At 36.8% G+C, this 21,775-nt stretch overlaps 1 protein-coding gene across 1 annotated transcript in view; it reads left to right on the top strand.

Annotated features, from left to right (window-relative positions):
* SIMC1 (SUMO interacting motifs containing 1) overlaps positions 1 to 21,775 on the top strand; it is a 77,249-nt gene that overhangs the window by 37,885 nt on the left and 17,589 nt on the right. The window contains exons 5-7 of the mRNA XM_038534700.1: positions 7,967 to 8,121; positions 13,912 to 14,064; positions 15,925 to 16,053. Coding sequence (XP_038390628.1) covers positions 7,967 to 8,121; positions 13,912 to 14,064; positions 15,925 to 16,053 — 437 coding nt within the window. The remainder of the gene's footprint in view (positions 1 to 7,966; positions 8,122 to 13,911; positions 14,065 to 15,924; positions 16,054 to 21,775) is intronic.

Below are 21,775 nucleotides of genomic sequence, written 5' to 3'. Positions count from 1 at the left end.
CAACACATCACATACCAGATCTCAGTAAGATAATAAGCAGATTTCTCATCCGAAATTTTGAAGGCCAGAGGGTAGTGGGCAGATATATTCAAAGTGCTAAAAATTAAAACTCAACCAAGATTCCTTTATTCCACAAAACTGTTTTTCAAAAATGAGACAGAAATAAAGACATCCCCAGATAAACAAAAGCTGAGGGAGTTCATTTCCACTAGCCCTGCCCAGCAAAAAAGCCTAAAGGGGATCCTGCAGAGTATTATGAAACACCAAATAGTAACTTGAAGCCATATGAAGAAATAAAGATGTCAGTAAAGGTAAATACATGGGCAATCATAAAAACTACTATTATTGTAACATTTTATAACATTTGGTTTTGTATATGGTTAAGTAACTAATTCAAGTTTCATAATTATTAATCTAAAAGCTAGTATTATAACTTTGAAATTCCATATTTTGCTTTCTACATAATTTAAGACACTAATGCATTTACAAGAATTATTAATTTGTTTTGTATGAAGATGTAGTTATATGACATCAACAACCAAAATAGAGCTGTAAAGGCACAGTTGTTTTTTTAAGATTTTATTTATTTATTCATGAGAGACAGAGAGAGAGGCAGAAAGAATCAAACATATTCTGGAGTTTTAGAATATTCTGGACACAGGCAGAGCGAGAAGCAGACTCCATGCAGGGATCCTGATGTGGGACTCAATCCCCAGACTCCAGGATCGCATGACTCCAGGATCCCGCCGTGGGCTGAAGGCAGCGCTAAACCACTGAGTCGCCGGGACTACCCAAGGCACAGTTTTTATATGTTACTAAAGTTAAGCTTGTATAAATTCAAATTAGAATATTATAACTTTAGAATATTAATTGGAATCATGATGATAACCACAAAGACAATAGCAATAGAAATACACAAAAGAAAATGACAAAAGAATTTAAACCTTTCACTATAAAAAATCAACTAAAAATAAAAAACAGTAATTCAGAAAATAAGGAACAAAAAAGCTATACGGCATTTATTTATTTATTTATTTATTTATTTATTTATTTATTTATTTATAGTATGAATCTATAAGGCATTTAGAAAACAAATAGCATGATGACAAAAGTGCATCCTTCCTTATCAGTAATTGCTTTTTAAAAACATTTTTTTTTTGTAATCTCTACACCCAACTTGGGGCTCAAATTTATAACCCCAAGATCAAGAGTCGCATGCTCTATCAACTGAGCTCTTTTACTTATCAGTAATTGCTGTAAATGTAAATGAATTAAACTCTCCAATCAAAAGATGGAGATTGATGGAATATAAAAACACATGATCCAACTACATGCTATTTACAAGAAACTCACTTTAGATCTAAAGATATAAGTAGATTGAAAGTGAAAGAATGGGAAAAGATACTCCATGTAAATAGTAACCAAAAGAGCACAAGTGACTATACTAATATGAGGCTAAAGAGACTTTAAATCAGAAAATATTATAAGAGATAAAGGAGGACAGTACATTAATTAAAAGGTTCAATATAGCTCTAAAATATAACAATCATAAATAATTATGTATGTAATGACAGACCATCAAGATATGAAGCAAAAACTGACAGAATTGAAGGGAAAAATAGACAACTCTATATTAATAATTGGAGACTTCAATGACCCACTCTCAGTAGTTAGTGGAATAACTATAATGGAAGATAATTAAGGAAATAGAAAAATTAATGCAATAAACCAACCAGATCAAATAGTTATATACAAAATATTCTGTATTCTGTATATACATACAACAGCATACACCTTCCTTTTAGTGCACACAGGACATATTCCATGATAGACAATATGTTAGGCCACTAATTAAGTTCCAATAGATTTTAAAAGATCAATATCAAATAAATAAATAAATAAATAAATAAATAAATAAATAAATAATAAAAAATAAAAAAATAAAAGATCAATATCATACAAAGTATCTTCATTCTGTGAAACCAGCATCACCATGATATTAAAGCCAGATATAGACACTAGAAGAGAACTGCAGGGATCCCTGGGTGGCTCAGCGGTTGAGCGCCTGCCTTCAGCCCAAGGCGTGATCCTGGAGACCCAGGATCGAGTCCCACATCAGGCTCCCTGCATGGAGCCTGCTTCTCTCTCTGCCTGTGTCTCTGCCTCTGTGTGTGTGTGTGTGTGTGTGTGTGTGTGTGTGTCTCACAAATAAGTAAATAAAATCTTTTAAAAAAAATAGAAGAAAACTGCAGACCAATATCCCTTATGAACATTGATGCAAAATCCACAGCAAAATACTAGCAAACCAAATTTGGCACCATATCATATGGATTATACATCATAATCAAGTGGGATTTATCTGGGAATACAAGTAGTTCAATATACAAAAATCAGTCAGTGAATTACAGTACATTGATAGAATGAAGTACAAAAACCACATGATCATCTGAATTGATGCAAAAAACACATTTGACAAGATTCAACACATTTCATTATAAAAACACTCAACAAACTAGCAATAGAAGGAAACTATCTCATAAAAAGCACATATGGAAAAACCCACAGCAAACATATTCAATGGTGAAATACTGAAAGCATTTCCTCCAAGACCAGGAATAATGTAAGGATACCTACTTTTGTCACTTTTATTCAACATAGTATTGGAAGTTCTAACCAAAGCAGTTAGCAAAGAAGGAAAATGAAAGACATCCAAATTGAAAAGCAAGAAGCAGAATTATCTCTTTTCATAGATTACATGATCTTATATGAAGAGAGCCTTAAAGATTCCATACAGAAAAATTACAGCTAATAAACAAATTCAGCAAAATTGCAGGATACAAAATCACAAAAATCAATTGCATTTCTGTATACTCACAATCTGAAAAGGAAATTAAGAAAACAATTCTATTAGCAATAGCATCAAAAACAATAAAATACTGGGACGCCTGGATGGCTCAGCTGTTGAGCACCTGCCTTTGATTCAGGATGTGATCCCGATCCTGGGATCAAGTTCCGCATCGGGCCTCCTGCATGGAGCCTGCTTCTCCCTCTGCCTATGTCTCTGCCTCTCTCTGTGTGTCTCTCATGCATAAATAAATAAAATCTTAAAAAAAATAAAATAAAATACTTAGGGGTTAAGCTAACCAAGGAGATGAACAATTTATACACTGAAAACTACAAAACATTACTGAAAGAAATAAAGAAGACATAAATGATAAAGTATCTCATGTTCATAGATTGAAAGATTTAATATTGTTAAGATGTTAGTAGTATCCAAAGTAATCCACAGAGTCAGCACAACCCCTATCAAAATCCCAGCAGCATTTATTTTGCAGAAATAGAAAAATCTATCCTAAAATTCATATGGAATCTCAAAGGATCCTGAGTAACCAAAACAATCTTGAAGAACAAAGTTGGAGTACTCATTCTTCTTGATTTTAAACATATAACAAAGCTACAGTCATCAAAACAGTGTGTAATCTCATAAAGACAGACGTATAGACATGTGGAATAAAATGGAGAACCAAAAAAAATTTTTGTGGGTATGGTCAAATGATGTTCATCAAAGGTGCCAAGACCATTCAATGGGGGAAAAGATAGTCTCTTCAACAAATGGTTTTGGGAAAACTGGATAGCCATATGCAAAAGAATCACATTAGACCCTTATCTAATACCATGTACAAAAATTAACTCAAAGTAGAAAAAGATCTCCTATAACAAACCAAAAACTATAAAACTCTTAAGAGAAAATAAAGGGGAAAGCTTCATGACATTGAATTTGGCATTGTTTTCTCGGATATGACACCAAAGACACAAGCAAAAAAAGGCAAAAATAGACAAATGGAACTACATCAAAGTTTAAAACTTCTGTGCATCAGAGAACATAGGAGTGAAAAGGCAGTCTATGGAATGGGAGAAAACATTGTGAAACCACATTTCTGATAAAGGCTTAATATCCAGACTATATAAAGAACTCCTATAACTCAAAATTTAAACATTTTACTACAGAACTGTCAGAATTAAAGGGAAAATTGAAAAACAAAATAACCTGGTTTTTAAAAGGGCAAACAATTTGAATAGACATTTCTCTAGAGATGACATACAAATGACCAACAAGCATATGAAAGGATGCTCAGCATCACTAAACACAGAGAAATGCAAATCAATACTGCAATGAGGTATCTTTTCATCAGGATAGGTACTATTAAAACAAAAAAAATTTTAAGGTTTTATTAATTATTAATGAGACACAGAGAGAGAGGCAGAGATATAGGCAGAGGGAGAAGCAGGCTTCCCTGCAGGGAGCCCAGTGCAAGATCTTTGGCCCTGAGCCAAAGACAGATGCTCAATCACTGAGCCACCTAGGTGCCCCTAAAATAAAAAATTTTAACAGAAAGTAAGTAGTGGCAAGAATATAAAGAAATTAGAACACTTGCCCACTGTGGGTAGGATTATAAAATGGTGTAATTGCTATGGAAAGCTGTATGGTGGTTCTTCAAAAAATTAAAAATAGAATTACCATATGACCCATCACTCCCACTTCATATATTCCCACATTGGTATATATGTAAAAGAATTGAAAGAGGGTCTTGAAGAGATATTTGCACATTCATGTTCATAGCAGCATCATTCACAATAGCCAAGAAGTAGAAGCAACCAAAGTGCCTATCAACAGATGACTAGGTAAACAAAATAGGATATATGCAGATAAGATGAAATACTAATTCTGCTTTTAAACAGGAAGGAAATCCTCCCATCCTATGCTACAACATGGGTGGTAGCATAATGAAGACAAGATACTAAGTGAAAAAAGCCAGTCACAAAAAGACACTATATAATTTGATGTACCCAAGGTGTCTACAGTAATCATATTACTATAAAAAACAGGGCAGCTTGGGTTGGTCATCAGTTTAGCACCGCTTTTGGCCCAGGTTGTGATCCTAGAAACCCGGGATCAGATCCCACATCGGGCTCCCTGCATGGGACCTGCTTCGCCCTCTGCCTGTGTCTCTGCCTCTCTCTCTCTCTGTCTCTCTCTCTGTCTCTCATGAATAAATAAAAAATCTTAAAAAAAACCCAAAAACAAATAGGGGTGCCTGGCGGGGGCGGGGTTCAGTTGGTTGGGCTTTCAACTCTTGATTTTAGCTCAGGTCTTGATCTCTGGGTCATGGGTTCAGGCCCCATATTGGGCCCCACATTAAGCTCTGCACTGGGCATGGAGCCCACTTAAATTTCCAAAAAAAATTTTTTAAAGAAAATAGAATGTGGGTTACTAGGGGTTGGGGGAGAGGGAAATAGGGTATTATTGTTTGATGTGTATAGAGTTTCATATTACAAGATGGAAAAGTTCTGGAGGTCTGTTGCACAACTATGTGAATATACTTGACAGTACTGAACTGTAAACTTAAAGATGGTTAAAATAGTAAATTTTATATGTTTTTGCCATAATTTTTTTAAAATTTAGAAAGAAAATAGGTAATCACAAATGTTGCCACAAAAGCAGAGATACAGGAAGTCTCATACATTGCTGGTGGGAATGTAAATGGCACAGCCACTTTGGAAAACAGTTTGGCAGTTTCTTTAAAAAATTGAACATGAACTCATCATATGACCCAGCTATTCCACTTCCAATTACCAATACCCCCAAAATGAGAATATATGTCTAACAGAGGCTTACATGGGAATGTTCGTAGCAGCATTATTCGTAATAGTCAAAAAGTGGAAACAACCCAAATGTCCATCAGCAGTTCAATGGAATAGCAAAATGTGCTTTATTCATACATGGGAGTACTATTCAGTAATAAAAATAAATGAACCCTTAAAAATAAAACCTTAAAAAAATAAAAAAATAAATGAACCCTTGATACATGCTATGATATGGACAAGCCTCAAAAAATATTAAGCTAAGTAAAAGGAAGCCACATATACAAAATCACATATTGTATAATTCTGCATATATGAACTGTCCAGAAGGGCAAATCAGTAGAGTAGAGGAGTGGTTGCCTGGGGCTAGAGGTGGGAATGGGAATTAACTGTAAACAAGTATGGGAGATCTTATTTCAATCATGAAGATGTTCTCTTTTTTTTTTTTTTTTTTTTTAAGATTTACTTACTTATTTTAGAGAGAGAGCAAGAGACCACGCATGAGTAGGAGGAGGGACAGAAAGAAAGAATCTTTAAGCACACTCTGCACCGAGCATGGAGCCTATCATGGGACTCAGTCTCATGACTGAGTGAAACCAAATGAGCTCATGACCTGAACTGAAACCAAAAGTTGGACACTTAATCAACTGAGTTATCCAGGCACCCCTATGAAGATGTTCTAAAACTTGGGCAGGCCAGATGGCTCAGTGGTTTAGCACTGCCTTCAGCCCAGGGCCTGATCCTGAAGACCTGGTATCGAGTCCCCCGTCGGGCTCCCTGCATGAAGCCTGCTTCTCCCTCTGCCTGTGTCTCTGCCTCTCCCTCGGTGTTGCTATAACATCTTTATCTTAAAAAGTGGGGATTTAAGACATACTACCTATAGATGATGGAACGTAGATCAAGATAGTTATTTTAGAAGAGAAGCAGGGAAGTGGCATAACTGAGTTAAATCCTTATCTAGCACAGCAGAAGCCAATAGGTAATGTCTAAAGTTGATAAATCAAAAAAATAGTGATAGCATATTTTTTAGAGATGTTTACAGTAACTTTCAGAAGAAAGAGTTTAAAAGTTCCCTCGAGGGTACTGCTGGGGGCAAGCAGTAGTGGAGAATGGTGTTAGTGGAAGACTTCCATCATAAATCTAGTGCAAGTACTTGATTTTTCAGAAATCATTTTCACCAATTAATAAGGATTAGAGAAAAAATATACACATTTGAAAGACAAAGTTATCCCGTCCCCACCTCCTCTTTAAAAAGAAAGAAATCATTTGTGCTTACAATGGTCATTCTTTTTCCTACTGACTAAATCGTACCCTAGTCCAGGAGTGTATATTCTCAGAATATATGCCTACTCCCTGGTGTTTGAAAAGTTCCTAAAGAGCCCAGAAATGGTTTGGGGCCTTACCCTTTGAATTTTCAAAGCCTGAGCTCCTGGACCTGGGTCCCAGCACTTGTCTCCCAGTAAAGGGAGACCAACAAATGGTATGTGTCTGCCTGGTGTGTCACAGGTACTTACATTGATTTTGGTATAGTCAGGGTTATCACCACATAAATCACAAAGACACTGAGACTCAGAAGGGTGAGTTGAATAAGGTGTGGATATGAGTTTAAAACAATCAAACAAGGACACCTGGGTGACTCAGCGGTTGAGCGTCTACCTTCGGCTCACAAGATCCAGGATCGGGTCCCACATCGGGCTCCCTGTGGGAAGCCTGCTTCTCCCTCTGCCTATGTCTCTGCCTCTCTCTCTCTCTCTCTGTGTCTCTCATGAATAAATAAATAAATCTATAAAAAATTCAAACAAAAATAAATATATAAGGTCTGTGTGCCATCAAAGCCTACGTTCTTTATCTCCATCAGTTGGGCTTTCTAATGATCATTTCACCTGTAACAGAAAACCCAGCTTGCTTAAGCAATAACAATATACATCAGCTCATGTTGCTAGAAATTTAACAGTGGTATGGACATCATGGTTGCTGACCCAGCAGCTCAACAGGGTCATTTAGAAAACAGTTTTTGTCTCTCCATTCTGATATCCACAGTTTGGGGTTTATCCTGAGACTGATAGTCAAGTTTAGTGAGAGACTGACTTCTCTCATGGTTATCTATTTCCTAAAATTAGGAAGTCTACAGCCGTGAGCCTCCAAGATCTGGGACTGCCCTATTTTCCCTCTTTTGTAATGACCTAGACTGCCTGCTCTCTCTCAGGAGAGGATTTTAGATACAGACACATTGTTGACACATGGCCTTCCCTTGCACTTGTATTTCTGAGAACCCAATACTCAGGAAATTGAGAGGAAATACTTTTCATTTTTTCTTCCATAGGGACAGAATCTGCCTGGGCGAGTCCTTTTTCTGCGTTACGTGGTCCAGACCCTGGAAGATGACTTCCAGCAGATCCTGAGGAGGCAGCGACAGCATCTGCAGCAATCCATTGCAAGCACTGTGCTGTCCTGTGACAAGCAGCCCCACAATGTCAGGTAACCAGCGCCTGAGCCTGGGGGTGACAAGAGGTTGGGGGCGCAGGTGAGCAGCTACTTAAGGCTCAAGAACATTGACTGGATGAGACTTTATGTCACTCAATAGTGTAATAGGGATAGCTATTAAAACTATAGATGATCCTAAAAGGCAGTCTCTCTGTACCAGCTATGTGTTGGGCACTGCAACTTTTGTGGTTTTACTCAAGACCATCAGATGCCCTTTGGTGTATTTCAGAATTGTCCAGACACCCTCAGGAGACCCAGGGGGAAACTTTAACTTATGTAACTTATAAAAGCTGCTTTTATAGAATCAGGGCAAGCAAGAGCTTCTGGAAGCTTCAGAGCAGGGAGATACCATATCCTTATAAACGTGATTTCTAGAGTGGTGATCTCAGGCCAGAATTTTCCGCTTGGGACTACAACCTTTGCTTTTTATGGAAAAGGTCCTCACCAGACAAAAGTACCGGCATCACTGAAACTCTTCCATTCATATTTATGTTCCCATATATTCTTGCATGTTTGTTAAAAATAGTTTTCTACAGGCCAATATGGGATATTGACTATTATAACTACTTTAGGTAGAAAAAAGGAGGAAGCTTCATGTTGTTTTGAGCATCATCCAGCTTCCCTGCTTAGTTTGCATGACCGTTTTCATCTTCCTAGATGCGGCATTTTACGTAAAGTTTAAATGTTAGTGATTATAGGACAGAAAATCAGTAAGTAGGGAATCTACAAAAAGCATGGGATAGCATAATTGGGTTTTAAATAGAAAAATAACCATTTTATTAATGAGAGCAACTCTACCAGCTATTCTGCTTTGTGAGAATCGGATTGAGTGGAGACAGGAGAAACAAACCCACTTGATCCAGTCATATTAGTTGCTTCCATTTCTACTTTACACCATGCAGAGTATGATCTTGGGTTTGAGGTTTAAAGATAAGCATTGTGGCTTCTAAGTCAAGCCAGATCTTCCATTTTGTTTTTTATCAATGAGAAAAATCTGTTCAGATGGAGGAAAAACCTGCTGTCTGATTCACCAAGAGATGGATATTAGATTGAGGCTGTGGTAACACAGATGTATACATATGTTTATCAAAATTCAAGTAAAAACCTGGTGCAATTTATTATATATAAACTATACCTCGAAGATGAGTTTTTGTTAATTGAAGTATAGCTGACACATAGTGTTATATTAGTTTAGGTGTACAATATAGTGATTTAAGGGGCACCTGGGTGGCTCAGTTGGTTAAGCATAGGCCTTTGGCTTGGGTCATGATCCTGCGGTCCTGGGGTCAAACCCCATGTCAGGCTCTCTGCTCAATGGGGAGCCTGCTTCTCCCTGTTTCTCTCTCTGCCACTCCCCCTGCATATGCTCTCTCTCCTCTCTTTCTGTCAAATAAATAAATAAATAAATAAATAAATAAATAAATAAATAAAATCTTTAAAAAAATAAAACAACAGTATAGTGATTTGACAACTCTATATGTTATGCTATGCTCACCACAAGTATGGCTACCATCTGTCACCACACAACACTTCCATAATATCGTTGACTTCATTCCCTGTGCTGTACCTTTCATCCCTGTGACTTATTCATTCCATAACTTGTAGCCTATACCCCCCAATCCCCTTCACCTATTTTACTCATCCTCCCATCCCTTATGCTCTGACAACCACCAATTTGTCTTCTGTATTTATGAGTCTGTTTCTGGTTTTTTGTTCATTTTGTTTTTAGACTCCACAAATATCTGAAATCATATGAAATATGAAATGAATAATACGAAATCATATTTGTCTTTTTCTGACTTACTTCATCTAGAATAATACCCTCTTGGACTATCCATGTTCTCACAAATGGCAAGATCTCATTCTTTCTCGTGGCTGAGTAATATTCCAGCGTATGTATGTATGTATGTGTATATATACGTATATGTATCACATCTTCTTTATCCATTCATTTATTGATGGATACTTAGGTTGCTTCCATGTCTTGCTATTGTCAATAATGCTGCAGTAAACATAGGGGTGCTGTTCTGAACAAAGACACAACAGCCATGTTTCTGTTTCAAAAAAGAAAGGAAACTTTATTATTATTTTAGAAACCTAACAGAAACAGAAGAGGAAAGGAATTTACACATAGATTAAGGTACAGTAGGCAATAAATGAGAATAAGACAGTGTTACATTAAATCAGGTGCTTACAACATCCAACCTCATCAGCTGGGGAAACCCTATGGAAACATCCAGGGTGGTGTCATGAGCTGAGGGCACCTGGGTGGTTAAGCATCTGCCTTTGGCTCAGGTTATGATCCCAGAGTCCCGGGATCAAGTCCTGCCTCAGGCTCCCCACAGGGAGTCTCCTTCTTCCACTGCCTATGTCTCTGCCTCTCTCTCTGTGTCTTTCATAAATAAATAAATAAAATTTTTAAAGTCATAAACTACTTTGATTACTGATTATTTATATATGCCCTAATTTTTTCTTCTGAAAGTTTTTAGAATCCTCTTATTGCCCAGTATGCTTGTTGTAGGTCTATATTCACCCACTATACTGGGCATTCAGTCTAGAAACATCCTTCATTCCTAGAAAATAGAGTTTTTATGTCTGTTATCATGTTTTTAATTTCCAAGGACTTTTTAACTTTGTCTCTTATGTCCCCTTTTAAAATTTTTTTTTTAATTTTTATTTATTTATGATAAGCACACAGTGAGAGAGAGAGAGAGAGGCAGAGACATAGGCAGAGGGAGAAGCAGGCTCCATGCACCGGGAGCCCGATGTGGGATTCGATCCCGGGTCTCCAGGATCGCGCCCTGGGCCAAAGGCAGGCGCCAAACCGCTGCGCCACCCAGGGATCCCCCCCTTTTAAAATTAATAAAAAGTATTCTATTCTTGTTTTCTTCTTTCATGGACCCATACATTCTCATATCATTGATGATATTATGGCATTTGTTTTTGTTTATTTTCTGTATAGTCTTATTTTCTCCTAAATTGCTTTTTTAGGGGGAGAGGGGAGTTGGTCTTGGCTACTTTGACCTTTATTTATCTCTCATAATAGAATATTTCCATAAATGTCTGGTAAACCTTGGTAGTCTATCCAAGTTTAAGGGTGACAGACTCAACAGCTGATGGGAGTTCCGAGTACATGGGAGGAATTGTCATTTCTGCACTTCCCTGTAGGTGGAACTGACTGCCTATTTATTTATTTGTTTGTTTGTTTGTTTATTTTTTATTCATGAGAGACACACAGAGAGAGAGGCAGAGACACAGGCAGAGGGAGAAGCAGGGAGCTCCATGCAGGGAACCCGATGTGGGACTCCATCCCGGGTCTGCAGGATCACACCCCGGGCTGAAGGCGGCGCTAAACCGCTGAGCTACCCAGGCTGCCCACCATTTCTTAAAAAATACTTTGTCAATGTCTTCAGGTCTTTCCTGTTGGGCTGGAAAGGTTTTCCAGAGAACACTTCCTATTTTCTACATAAAGGATAAAGACTGGGATGCCAAGATTTTGAAAGACAAGTGTGGGAAAATAACAAGAGTCTCCGCGTCCAGCATGCATATGTTTATGTCATGCCCCTGTTGTGCTTTGATGCCCTTGCCTCCCAGCTGTGCCTGATATCCTAGTACAAAGACCCTCTGTTTTATCTCTGCAAGATGTTAACCTGTAGTTTAGGGTCTAAAATTTTCTTAAAGAGCTTACAAACCATTATGCTCATTTTCCCTTATATCCTTTAATTCTCACTTCGGAGAAGACTTACACTGCCATTTGCACAGCTTAGTGAAGATTCCTTTTTTTTTTTTTTCTTTTTTGGTAAATAGGATTAAATAGAATTGCTTTTCTCTATTGCTTTTGCTCTACTCTTCCTAAACCAGTTTTCTCAATTCTACTAAGTCAGTTAAAATCCATCCCTTTGGGCAGCCCGCGTGGCTCAGCAGTTTAGCACTGCCTTCAGCCCAGGGCCTGATCCTGGAGACCTGGAATCGAGTCCCACATCAGGCTCCCTGCATGGAGCCTGCTTCTCCCTCTGCCTGTGTCTCTGCCTCTCTCTGTGTGTGTCTCTCATGGATGAATAAATAAAATCTTTAGAAAAAGAATAAATAAAATAAAATCCATCCCTTTGCTAAAGTCAGATTAAGAATCATCCTTAAGCATCTCGGTGGCTAAGTGGTTGAACATCTGCCTTTCGCTCAGATTGTGATCCCAGAGTCCTGGGATCAAGTCCCACATGAGGCTCCCTGAAGGGAGCCTGCTTCTCCCTCTCCCATGTCTCTGCCTCTCTCTGTGTGTCTCTCATAAACAAATAAATAAAATCTTAAATTAAAAAAAAAAAGAATCATCCTTAAAGGGAAGGAGCACATGGGTAGCTCAGTTAGTTAAGCATTTGACTCTTGATTTTCAACTCAGGTCATGATCTCAGGTTTGTGAGATCAAGCCGCACATTGGGTTCCATGCTAGGCGTGGAGCCTGCTTACATTCTTTCTCTCCCTCTCCCTCTGTGCCGACCCTGACTTCTCTTCCTCTCTTAAAAAAGAAATCATCCTTAAAGCATGAGGGGCAACCCTGGTGGCTCAGCAGTTTAAGTGCCGCCTTCAGTCCAGGGCGTGATCCTGCAGACCCGGGATCGAGTCCCACATTGGGCTCCCTGCATGGAGCCTGCTTCTCCCTCTGCCTGTGTCTCTGCCTCTCTCTCTCTGTGTCTCTCATGAATAAATAAATAAAATCTTAAAAAAAAAAGCATGAATACACTTGCCTTATTTAGTTAATTGGTAACTTTTGATTTTATGATTAGCATCTCTTAATTGACTCCTCAAATCAAAGGCTGGGACCTTGACAATTACCTGCATCTAACCATGCATCCATCCCCCATCACCTACTTTTGCACCTTCCTGCACCCAAAGTGATCAACATATTGAATGTGCATCATTTCCTTTCCATTTTTATGTAATTTTATATCTAAAAATGTGTTCCTATACAGTATATTTTAGTTCCTTTCTGCTGTATATTAAAGGATATCATGCCATACATAATCTATTGGGACTTATTTTTCACTTTATATTATAGAGTACTAAGGTTTGTCCATACTGTTACTTATCACTGTAGCTTATTCATTTTCACTATGTAGTATTCTATTTTGTGAATATACTTCATTTCCCTTCCATCCTCTAAAATTTCACTGTTGTTGTCTCCTTTCCTTTCTTCCCATTCCTTGTGGATTTTTTAAAAGAATTATTTACTATAGCATCAGTGGGATTTTAGGAGGTAACAAAATTAGAAGTGTGTATTAAATCTACCATTTTTACCTGGGATACCTAAGTGATCATCAATAGTAATTTTGACTGTTTGAGATGGTTTTACCTTACTAACTTTTAGAGCCTTCACCCTGTATATAGTATGACTCTATTGCACATACTCTAAACCTCCGTTATTTGCATTAGTAGATGATACCTAATCCTAGAAAGCCAGCAAGGACCTGAGTGGTCATCCGGTCTGACTTTCCATCTGCTCCAGGAAATGTTCCTGGTCAGGAGGCCATGGATACTCTTTGACCTCAGAGGTACCTTTCAATAATCTCAGGAAAATGTCAATATTTCAGCTAGCTGTTATAAGCTTACTGCAATTAAATGTAGGGTTTCCATTAGACTTGTTTAAATATTGAAAATCACCTAAGATCCCTCTTCATTGCCTTTGGAGAAATCTAGGGGCTTCAGAGCCCAGGTTTAAGGCTGTGGTTTTGAGCACCATACAATAAGACAGAAGTTTAAATTTTTTTTGTTCTAATCTTTTTTCCATTGCAGGGATGTTATCAAGTGGTTGGTCAAAGTAGTAACTGAAGATGGATTAACTCAGCCCCCAAATGGGAATCAAACCTCTTCAGCAACAGGAATCTTGAAGGCCAGCAGTAACCATCCTTCTCCCCAGGCCAACCTGACAAAGAACACCAATCAGCTGTAAGGAGCAGGCACAAATTGTCTTTCCCAGGGCTGTTGGGATTTATTGCAGTAAAGAACAGCAGTATTCCTAAAAGAAGTTTCCACAAAATTAACAGGCTCTTGAAACATAGGCTGATTCTTACTAAAGACTGGCTTAGTTTGTCTAAATTCTATGCCAAAGTTTAACAAAAGCAGATGCTTTCCCTCTCAGATGAATAGGACTTCACTAAGTGAACTTAAGTTCATAAAGTCGAAGTGAAACAAAAGCTAGGGAATTTTGTTTCCTGGATTCTAAGTGACAGTGCAGGGTTGCAGCTGCTCATCACTTCAGATGACCATTGATGGAAGAGAAGTCATGGATAGTGGGTGTTCCAGCAGCCTGTAGTCCTCAGGGAACTTTATGTCTCTCCTCCAGTCCTGAGAGAAGAATAGCAATTCAACCTGCAGATTCTAGCAAGTTATAACAGCAATGACTCAGACCAGGGCAGGTCCCATTACCTCAGACCACACTGAGAAGAGATTCTTGGCGTTTCTTTTATGGGCTTGAGAGTGGTTTTGGCATTTTTTGAGAGATGCCAAGATTTTAGGATCCAGAGCTGTCCTTATAAGTAACCTACCATTCCATGTCAGTCATACTATTAAAAGCCAGTCACATTTGACATTTCAAATACAACATTTATGCCTAAATTCATAACACTATTTTATAATCTAGTTGCCCCAATCTAATTTTCATATAAGGCCTATGGGTTTTAACTAATTGAAGAGAGAATCTTGTATTTAAAGGGAGAATGTTTAGAACAATAAAGCACTTGCTTGACTGGGTGGGGGAGGCCCTAAAGTAGGGCTATCTTAGAACCCTAGTATATAGATCCAAGAGAGAAGCAGACACTATTCCTACAATAGAAGAAAATCTTTATCATAATCTATTTTATTACTATTATTTATTATAAGTAAATATTGCTAGAAATAAAAATAAGGCCCTTGAAAAGTCAGTTTATCATGATCTTAACGATAGGCACTACCATTTACCATTAATAAGTGTGAATCTGCCAGATATCTTACACAGCACTTATAACTTCATGAAAAAGATGGTATTATTCCCCCGTTTTAGAGATGAGAAGACTTGGGCTCAGAGCAGTTTAGTAACTTCTCAAAAGTTGACCAGCTTGTGATCATAGAGCCTGTAATGTCATTGCAGAATCTGATGCCAAAGCCCCTGGCCCACCTATTGTGTTACTAGCTGAAGATTTTCTGAAAACAGAGCCCTTTCTTCCATCACAAATAAAAATGCATGTTAAAAAAGGCTGACTTCAGGCCAGGCCCACCTTTCTGAGGGAAAGCCTAAATTCTTTTTGCCTTACCAGCCTGGCTTTCTCCCACATTTAGGTCTTGATGGGAGAGAGGGTCAAAGTCCACCAGCTGAAGTTCTGAGACTGAACTTTGTAAAAGATAATTGTAAAGGAATCAGTGACAGGAAAATCATATGGTAAATATGTATTTTCTCCTGTATCAAAGAAGTTCAAGTGACTAATAGTCATCCTGGACCCGTTTCTTCATCTGGAAAATAGAGAAGTTATAAGTTAGATCCTTAAAGCTATCTAGATCCTTAAGATCAAATGTTTCTATCTTTGAATTTAAAAGGAGCTTGCTTTTACAGCTCAACCACAAGTTCTGAGAGGTTCAGATAGTATGATCTGGCAAAAGGGATTCAGGTAGGTGAAATTGCTAAATAAAAGCATGCTGATAGCTTGAGTAGTTCTTTCTGACCTAGTATGTGCTTTACAAGATCTTTTCATAGACGGGAGGGGACCTCTCAACTAGCAGGGTGGCTCTTTGCCACATTCTCCCACTCACTTGTATTCTATGTTCTGGACACAGGATTGTGTGTCAGCTGCAAAGGATGCTGTCCATAGCCGTAGAGGTAGACAGGACCCCCACCTGCAGCTCCAATAAAATTGCTGAGATGATGTTTGGGTTTGTGCTGGACATTCCTGAGAGGAGTCAGAGGTGAGTCTTAGTTTTGTTTCTGTCTTATGTTCTGGGAATAGAATGTCTTTTTTTTTTTTTTTTTTTTTTTTTACGATTTATTTATTTTAGAGAAGAGCGAGTAGGGGTGAGGGGCAGAGGGAGAGAGAGTCTCAAGCAGATTCCACACTAAGTGTGGAACCTAACTTGGGACTCAATCCCATGATTCCAGGATCATGACCTAAGCCAAAACCAAGAGTCAGATGCCCAACCAACTGTACCACCCAGGTACCCCTGGGAACAGAATTTCAAAAGAAAATTCTGAGCAGTAGTTAAATTGGGGGAAAAAAAAAAAAAGAGGTGGAGAGATAGTTCCTGTCTCTTTAACCTTTTGGGAAAAAAAAAGGTTCTCAATGAATTATGTGCAACTAAGGCATAGGTTCTTGAAATAGGTAGGATACCATAACTGGAGCCTACAGTTTCTTATTTAATTCATTTGGCTAATAACTTTACTCATCCCTCAAGGTTCAGCTATTCCCTGATCCTCAACCATAGAGCCTGATATAAATGTTCACTAGAGGCTTGATGAATGAAGTAGGCATGTCCACTATTAGGGGAAGAAGAGGTGAGCCAAGAATGACAACAGTTGGACCTGTAGAAAAAGCCCAGAGAGTAAGAATTAAAAATTCAGTTTCTCTAAGCATGAATTAGTAAAGCTTTCCCTTAGGAGGGGATAAAGAAATAGAGTTCTTGGCTAGGACCAACAATTCCTCCTTTTAACCAGTAATTTTAGAATCTAGAGGAAAAAAATAAATGAATGAATATGAATTCATGAATAGTTGCTAGCACAGGAAATAACCATGAGAGAGCCATTGTAACCCTTGGGGAAATTATCTCCATCAGCTCTATGTCTGACTTCTCATGCCTAACCCCTAAACTCCCAGTTGGCAGCTAAGACTATTATACAGTTCTGGTTCTTCTATTAGAATAAAATGTCAAATCAAATAGTGCTGTAATCAAGATTTAATAAAAGTACCCCACTAAGGTTAAGAAAAACATTTATTGGGTCCCTGCAATGTGCCTGTAATTGTCTGTTATATTTTCATGAAACTATGATGTTATTCTCCCTATTTAGCAAGTGAGAAAAATACTCAAAATAAGGAAATAATTAATCCAAAGTTACACAGCTAATTAGATTCATACATATTTAAAGCCAGGACTTTTTAATCCCAAGTTCAGTATTCAAAGAAGTCCATATGTTATAGTAGTCAGATCAAAAGAAGTGTACATAAATGTCATGCTTGCTCTATCACTTTGTCAGGATTATTTCGTTTGGGTCCAAATCCCATACCATTCATTCATTTAAGCCCAGATTCTTATGAGAGATGGGAAATCTAAGGAATGGGTAACTATAAACACATTTAGACTTAACATTGACAAAAATAATTTAAATAAAGCCTGATCCTATTTTAAAACTCAGAATGGGCAAATTGGCAATCACCCAGATTATACTAGAATATAATTTATATAGCCTTTACCTTGATTTATTTAAAATTGTTTTAAGTTCAGATATACGTTACATACAATTAAATTGTATAACTAATTTACACAAATATTCCATGGGTTTTGACAAATGCATAACCATGTGACCTATCATGTTCCAATGGTTCATTGATAGTATATACAAATCCTGCAACCTTGCTAAATTCACCTATTATATCTACTGGGAATTTTTTTTCAGTTTTCTTGGGATTTTCTATATACACAATCATATTGTCTACAAATAAAAACATTTAAGTTTAACATCTTCCTTTCCCATCAATATTCCTTTTGCTTCTTTTTCCTGCCTTATTATATGGACTAGTAATCCAACAGAATGTTGGAGAAGTAGTAAGAGCAGACATCCTTGCCTTATCCCTGATCTTTGGGGAAACATTCAGTCTTTGACCATTAAGTGTAATGTTAGCTGTAGATGTTTCATAGGGGTCCTCTATCAGATTGAGGAAGCTTCCTTCTATTTCTAGTTTATTGAGTGGAGTCCTTTTATGAAGAATAGGTATTGAAATTTGTTAAATATATTTTCTGCATCTATTGAGATAATCATAATTTTTCTTCTTTATTCCATTGATGTGATGAATTACATTGATTAATTTCCTAATGTTAAACCAACCTTCATTCTGGAATTAAAAAATTGTACTTGGTTGTGATATGTTACCCTTTTTGTGTATTGACAGATTCCACTTACTAATATTTTGTTAAGGGCTTTCTCATCTGTGTTTACAAAAAATATTGATCTGTAATTTCATTTTCTTATAATGTTCAACTTTACTCATATTTAGAGAAATATAAATTAAAAACTACAGTGAGATACCATTTTTCACCTATCCAAATAGAATTTTGAGGTACAATAAATACACTCCATTAGAGAAGTTTTAAGAAACCAAGTACTCACACATTGCTGGTGGTAATGCAAAATGGTACAAATCTATCAGGAATTTTGCAATATCTAACAAAACTAAGTGTATATTTACCTCTCGACTCAACAATCTGACTTCTAGGAATTTGCCCTGAAGACACACTTCTAACAGTATGAAAATACGATATGTAGGATATTCATTACAGCATTGTTTGTAATTGTAAAATATTAGAAACAACCCAAAAGCCCATACATAGGGCAGTGGCTGAATAGCTGTAGTACATCTACCCAGTGGAATATTAAACAGCTATAAAAAAATAAAAATTAAAAGTAGGAGCAAAATTACTGAGCTGATTTCCAAAATATATTGTTAAGAAAGCAAAATACAAAAGAGTATGCATAGTAAGTATATGTATCTTTTTGTAAGAAGGGAGAAATTTTTAAATGTACATGATTATCCTCATTTGTCAAAAAAGTTAAGATAAATGGCAAGTTAAGATAAATGGCAAACTAATCAAATTGCTTATGTACAGGGAATGGCTGGGAATGGGCTGAAAAGAAGAAAATGTAGGCCAGAGTAATACTAGTGGTGGTGTTGGTGGCATAATACTTCCAAGTATACTTCTTTGTATAGTTAAAACTTTAGGAACCACATTAATGTTTTATATTCTCAAAAAAGGAAAATAAGTTAACAAGAGAGTTGAAAGATATATCAACAAGGGAGGGCCTAAGATGGAATACAGATACAAATTAACCTGTGTTTTAATAACATAACTGGAGAGAAGGAAGGGGTGTGAGGGAGAACAAGCCCAAGTAACTTTTTTTTCAGTTTTTATTTTTAAATAATTATGGATTCATAGGAGGCTGCAAAAAACAAAACAGAGAGGTCCTATGTATCTTTCACTCTGTTTTCCTCCAGTGATTACCTCTTACATAACTATAGTACAATATCACTAACAGGAAATTAACATTGGTACAATCCATAGAACATATACAGATTTCACCCATTTTATATGCACTCATTTGTGTGCAATGCAATCACATGTAGATTCATGTAACTATCAGCACAATCCAGATATACAGAACTGTCTCATCTCCACAAGGATCCCTTTCCTTTTATGGCCACACCATCCATCTTCCCCAATCCCTGGCAACCACTAATCTGTCCGAGTAATTTAAAACATAGTATTTGGACTAAATACTCTCAGGCTAAAGAGAAAACGAACTGTAAATAAATATTGAACTCTAGTTAGTAGATTCTTTTTCACAGAGGTATGAGTTAACAATTCAAAAACTATCTTATGTGTATTCTAGGATTAAACAAATAAATGTATTGTGGATAATGAAAGCCAAGTTTCTTATGGTCAGAGAAGAGAGTTACACATATGAAAAGGGGAAAGGATAGAAGGAGCCCTGTGGTGCTAGATTGGAATTGGAGGTATCAGTATGAACTTGTGGTTTCTAACAAATATAGATAGATAAAGGAATAGATATAGATGTGTGTGTATTCATACATCTTTTTCCTACCTCTACCCACTGAGAGAACATAGAAATAATTACACCTTAGTAGCAATAAGCTCACCTAGTACCCAGACATTTGTTTCTAAATACCAATTTACAGTAAAAGAAACCAGAGTTTCTTGAAGAAGAGGATGATTGCACAGCTAAGGTAGGGAAAAATACAAGATGAACCTGGAACATCTTGTGCCAGGAAGTAAGGAAATGTTCAAAGGATGTTCAGAACATGGTAGGTTAAAGGGCTTCTACTGACCAAATCTGGGATAATTTAGGCATCAAAATAAATATTGAGAGTAAAAGACTGTAACTATTAAATAAAATAAGAATCTATGATTCTAATACTGTCAAGAAGGAAGGAAGAGAAGGGATGTTCTTCCTTACAGTTGAAAGCCAACTAATAAATGTAAAAAGAAACAATGAGTTAGGAAAAAATGCCACTTGACAACCATCATAATAGTTAATTCAGGTATGAATGAATATTAAAATGGTGAAAGTTTCTGGAGTATCAAGGTATTTTCATAATCTCAAGGTATATTGCCATAAGATATTCATTAATTATAATGGGAAAATAATAACTTTAGAGTGGAGGCATTACCTTAGTCACTAAGTGTTCAAAGTTAGCATTAACAATAAGACAAGTTGGCATCGTATGTCTTTTCATATGATGCACTGAGAAAAACAATATAATTCTTGCAATACTCTTGCCCAAAAATGCATAACCTCAATCTAATTGTGGAGAAATATCAGACAAATCCCAAATGACAAATAGTCTATGAAAAAAACTGACCTGCACTTTTAAAAAATGTCAATGTCATGAAGGACAAAATGAAGTTGAGGAACTGTCCCAGTTCAAAGTCAAAGGACTTGCAAAAACAGTCAACTGAATGCAATGTGTAATCTGTGATTTTCTTTTGCTATAAATAGCATTATGAGGACAATGAAAAAATCTGATTAAAGTTCTTGGATAATATAATAGCATTGCAATAAAATTAATTTCCTGATTTTGATCATTGTATCTAGTTATCTAAGAGAATGTCCTTGTTTTAGGAATTATACAGTGAAGTATTTAGGGGTAAATGGGCATGATGTCTGCAACTTACTCTCAAGAAGTTCAGAGAAGAAAATTGAAAAACAGAGGGAAGGATAAAGAAGATGTGATAAGCATTTGGTGAAAAGTATTAAGGGTGTTTGGGAATTCTTTGTACTATTCTTGCAACTCTTCTAGGAGTCTAACAAAAAGTTAATTTTTTTTAAAAAAGGTATATTTGTTGTAAATATAATATAATCTGGATTTTTTTAGTCAGCTGATAATCCCTGCCTTTTAATGGGAGTTACTTATTCTATTTACATTTAATTGTTGGTTTTATATCTGTCATCTTGCTTTTTGTTTCCTACTTGTCTCTTTTGTCCTTTGTTCATTTTTACCTCTTTTTCTGCCTTCTTTTGGATTAAGTATTCTATTATTTCATTGTATTTTCCTATTGGCTCTTAGCTTTTTTTTTTTCTTAAGATTTTATTTGTTTATTCATGAGAGACACAGAGAAAGAAGCAGAGACATAGAGGGAGAAGCAGGCTCCTATGTGGGACTCAATCCCAGGACCCCGGAATCACGACCTGAGCCAAGGCAGGCACTCAACCCCTGAGTCACCCAGGTGCCCCAGCTCTTAGCTTTTTATAATTAAAATTTCATTTTGACATAATTATGTATTTGCACTAATTATAAGTAATAATACAGAGAGATCCCATATACTCTTTACAGTTTCCCCAGTGATAAATATATTGCAAAACTATAGTGCATTATCACAGCCAGCATATCAAGATTGATACAAG

This window comes from Canis lupus, chromosome 4, assembly GCF_011100685.1.
Source record: "Canis lupus familiaris isolate Mischka breed German Shepherd chromosome 4, alternate assembly UU_Cfam_GSD_1.0, whole genome shotgun sequence".
In the NCBI taxonomy this organism is placed as follows: domain Eukaryota; kingdom Metazoa; phylum Chordata; class Mammalia; order Carnivora; family Canidae; genus Canis; species Canis lupus.
The sequence above is the reverse complement of the archived record's forward strand: the minus strand, read 5'-3'. Positions and strand labels throughout refer to the sequence as shown.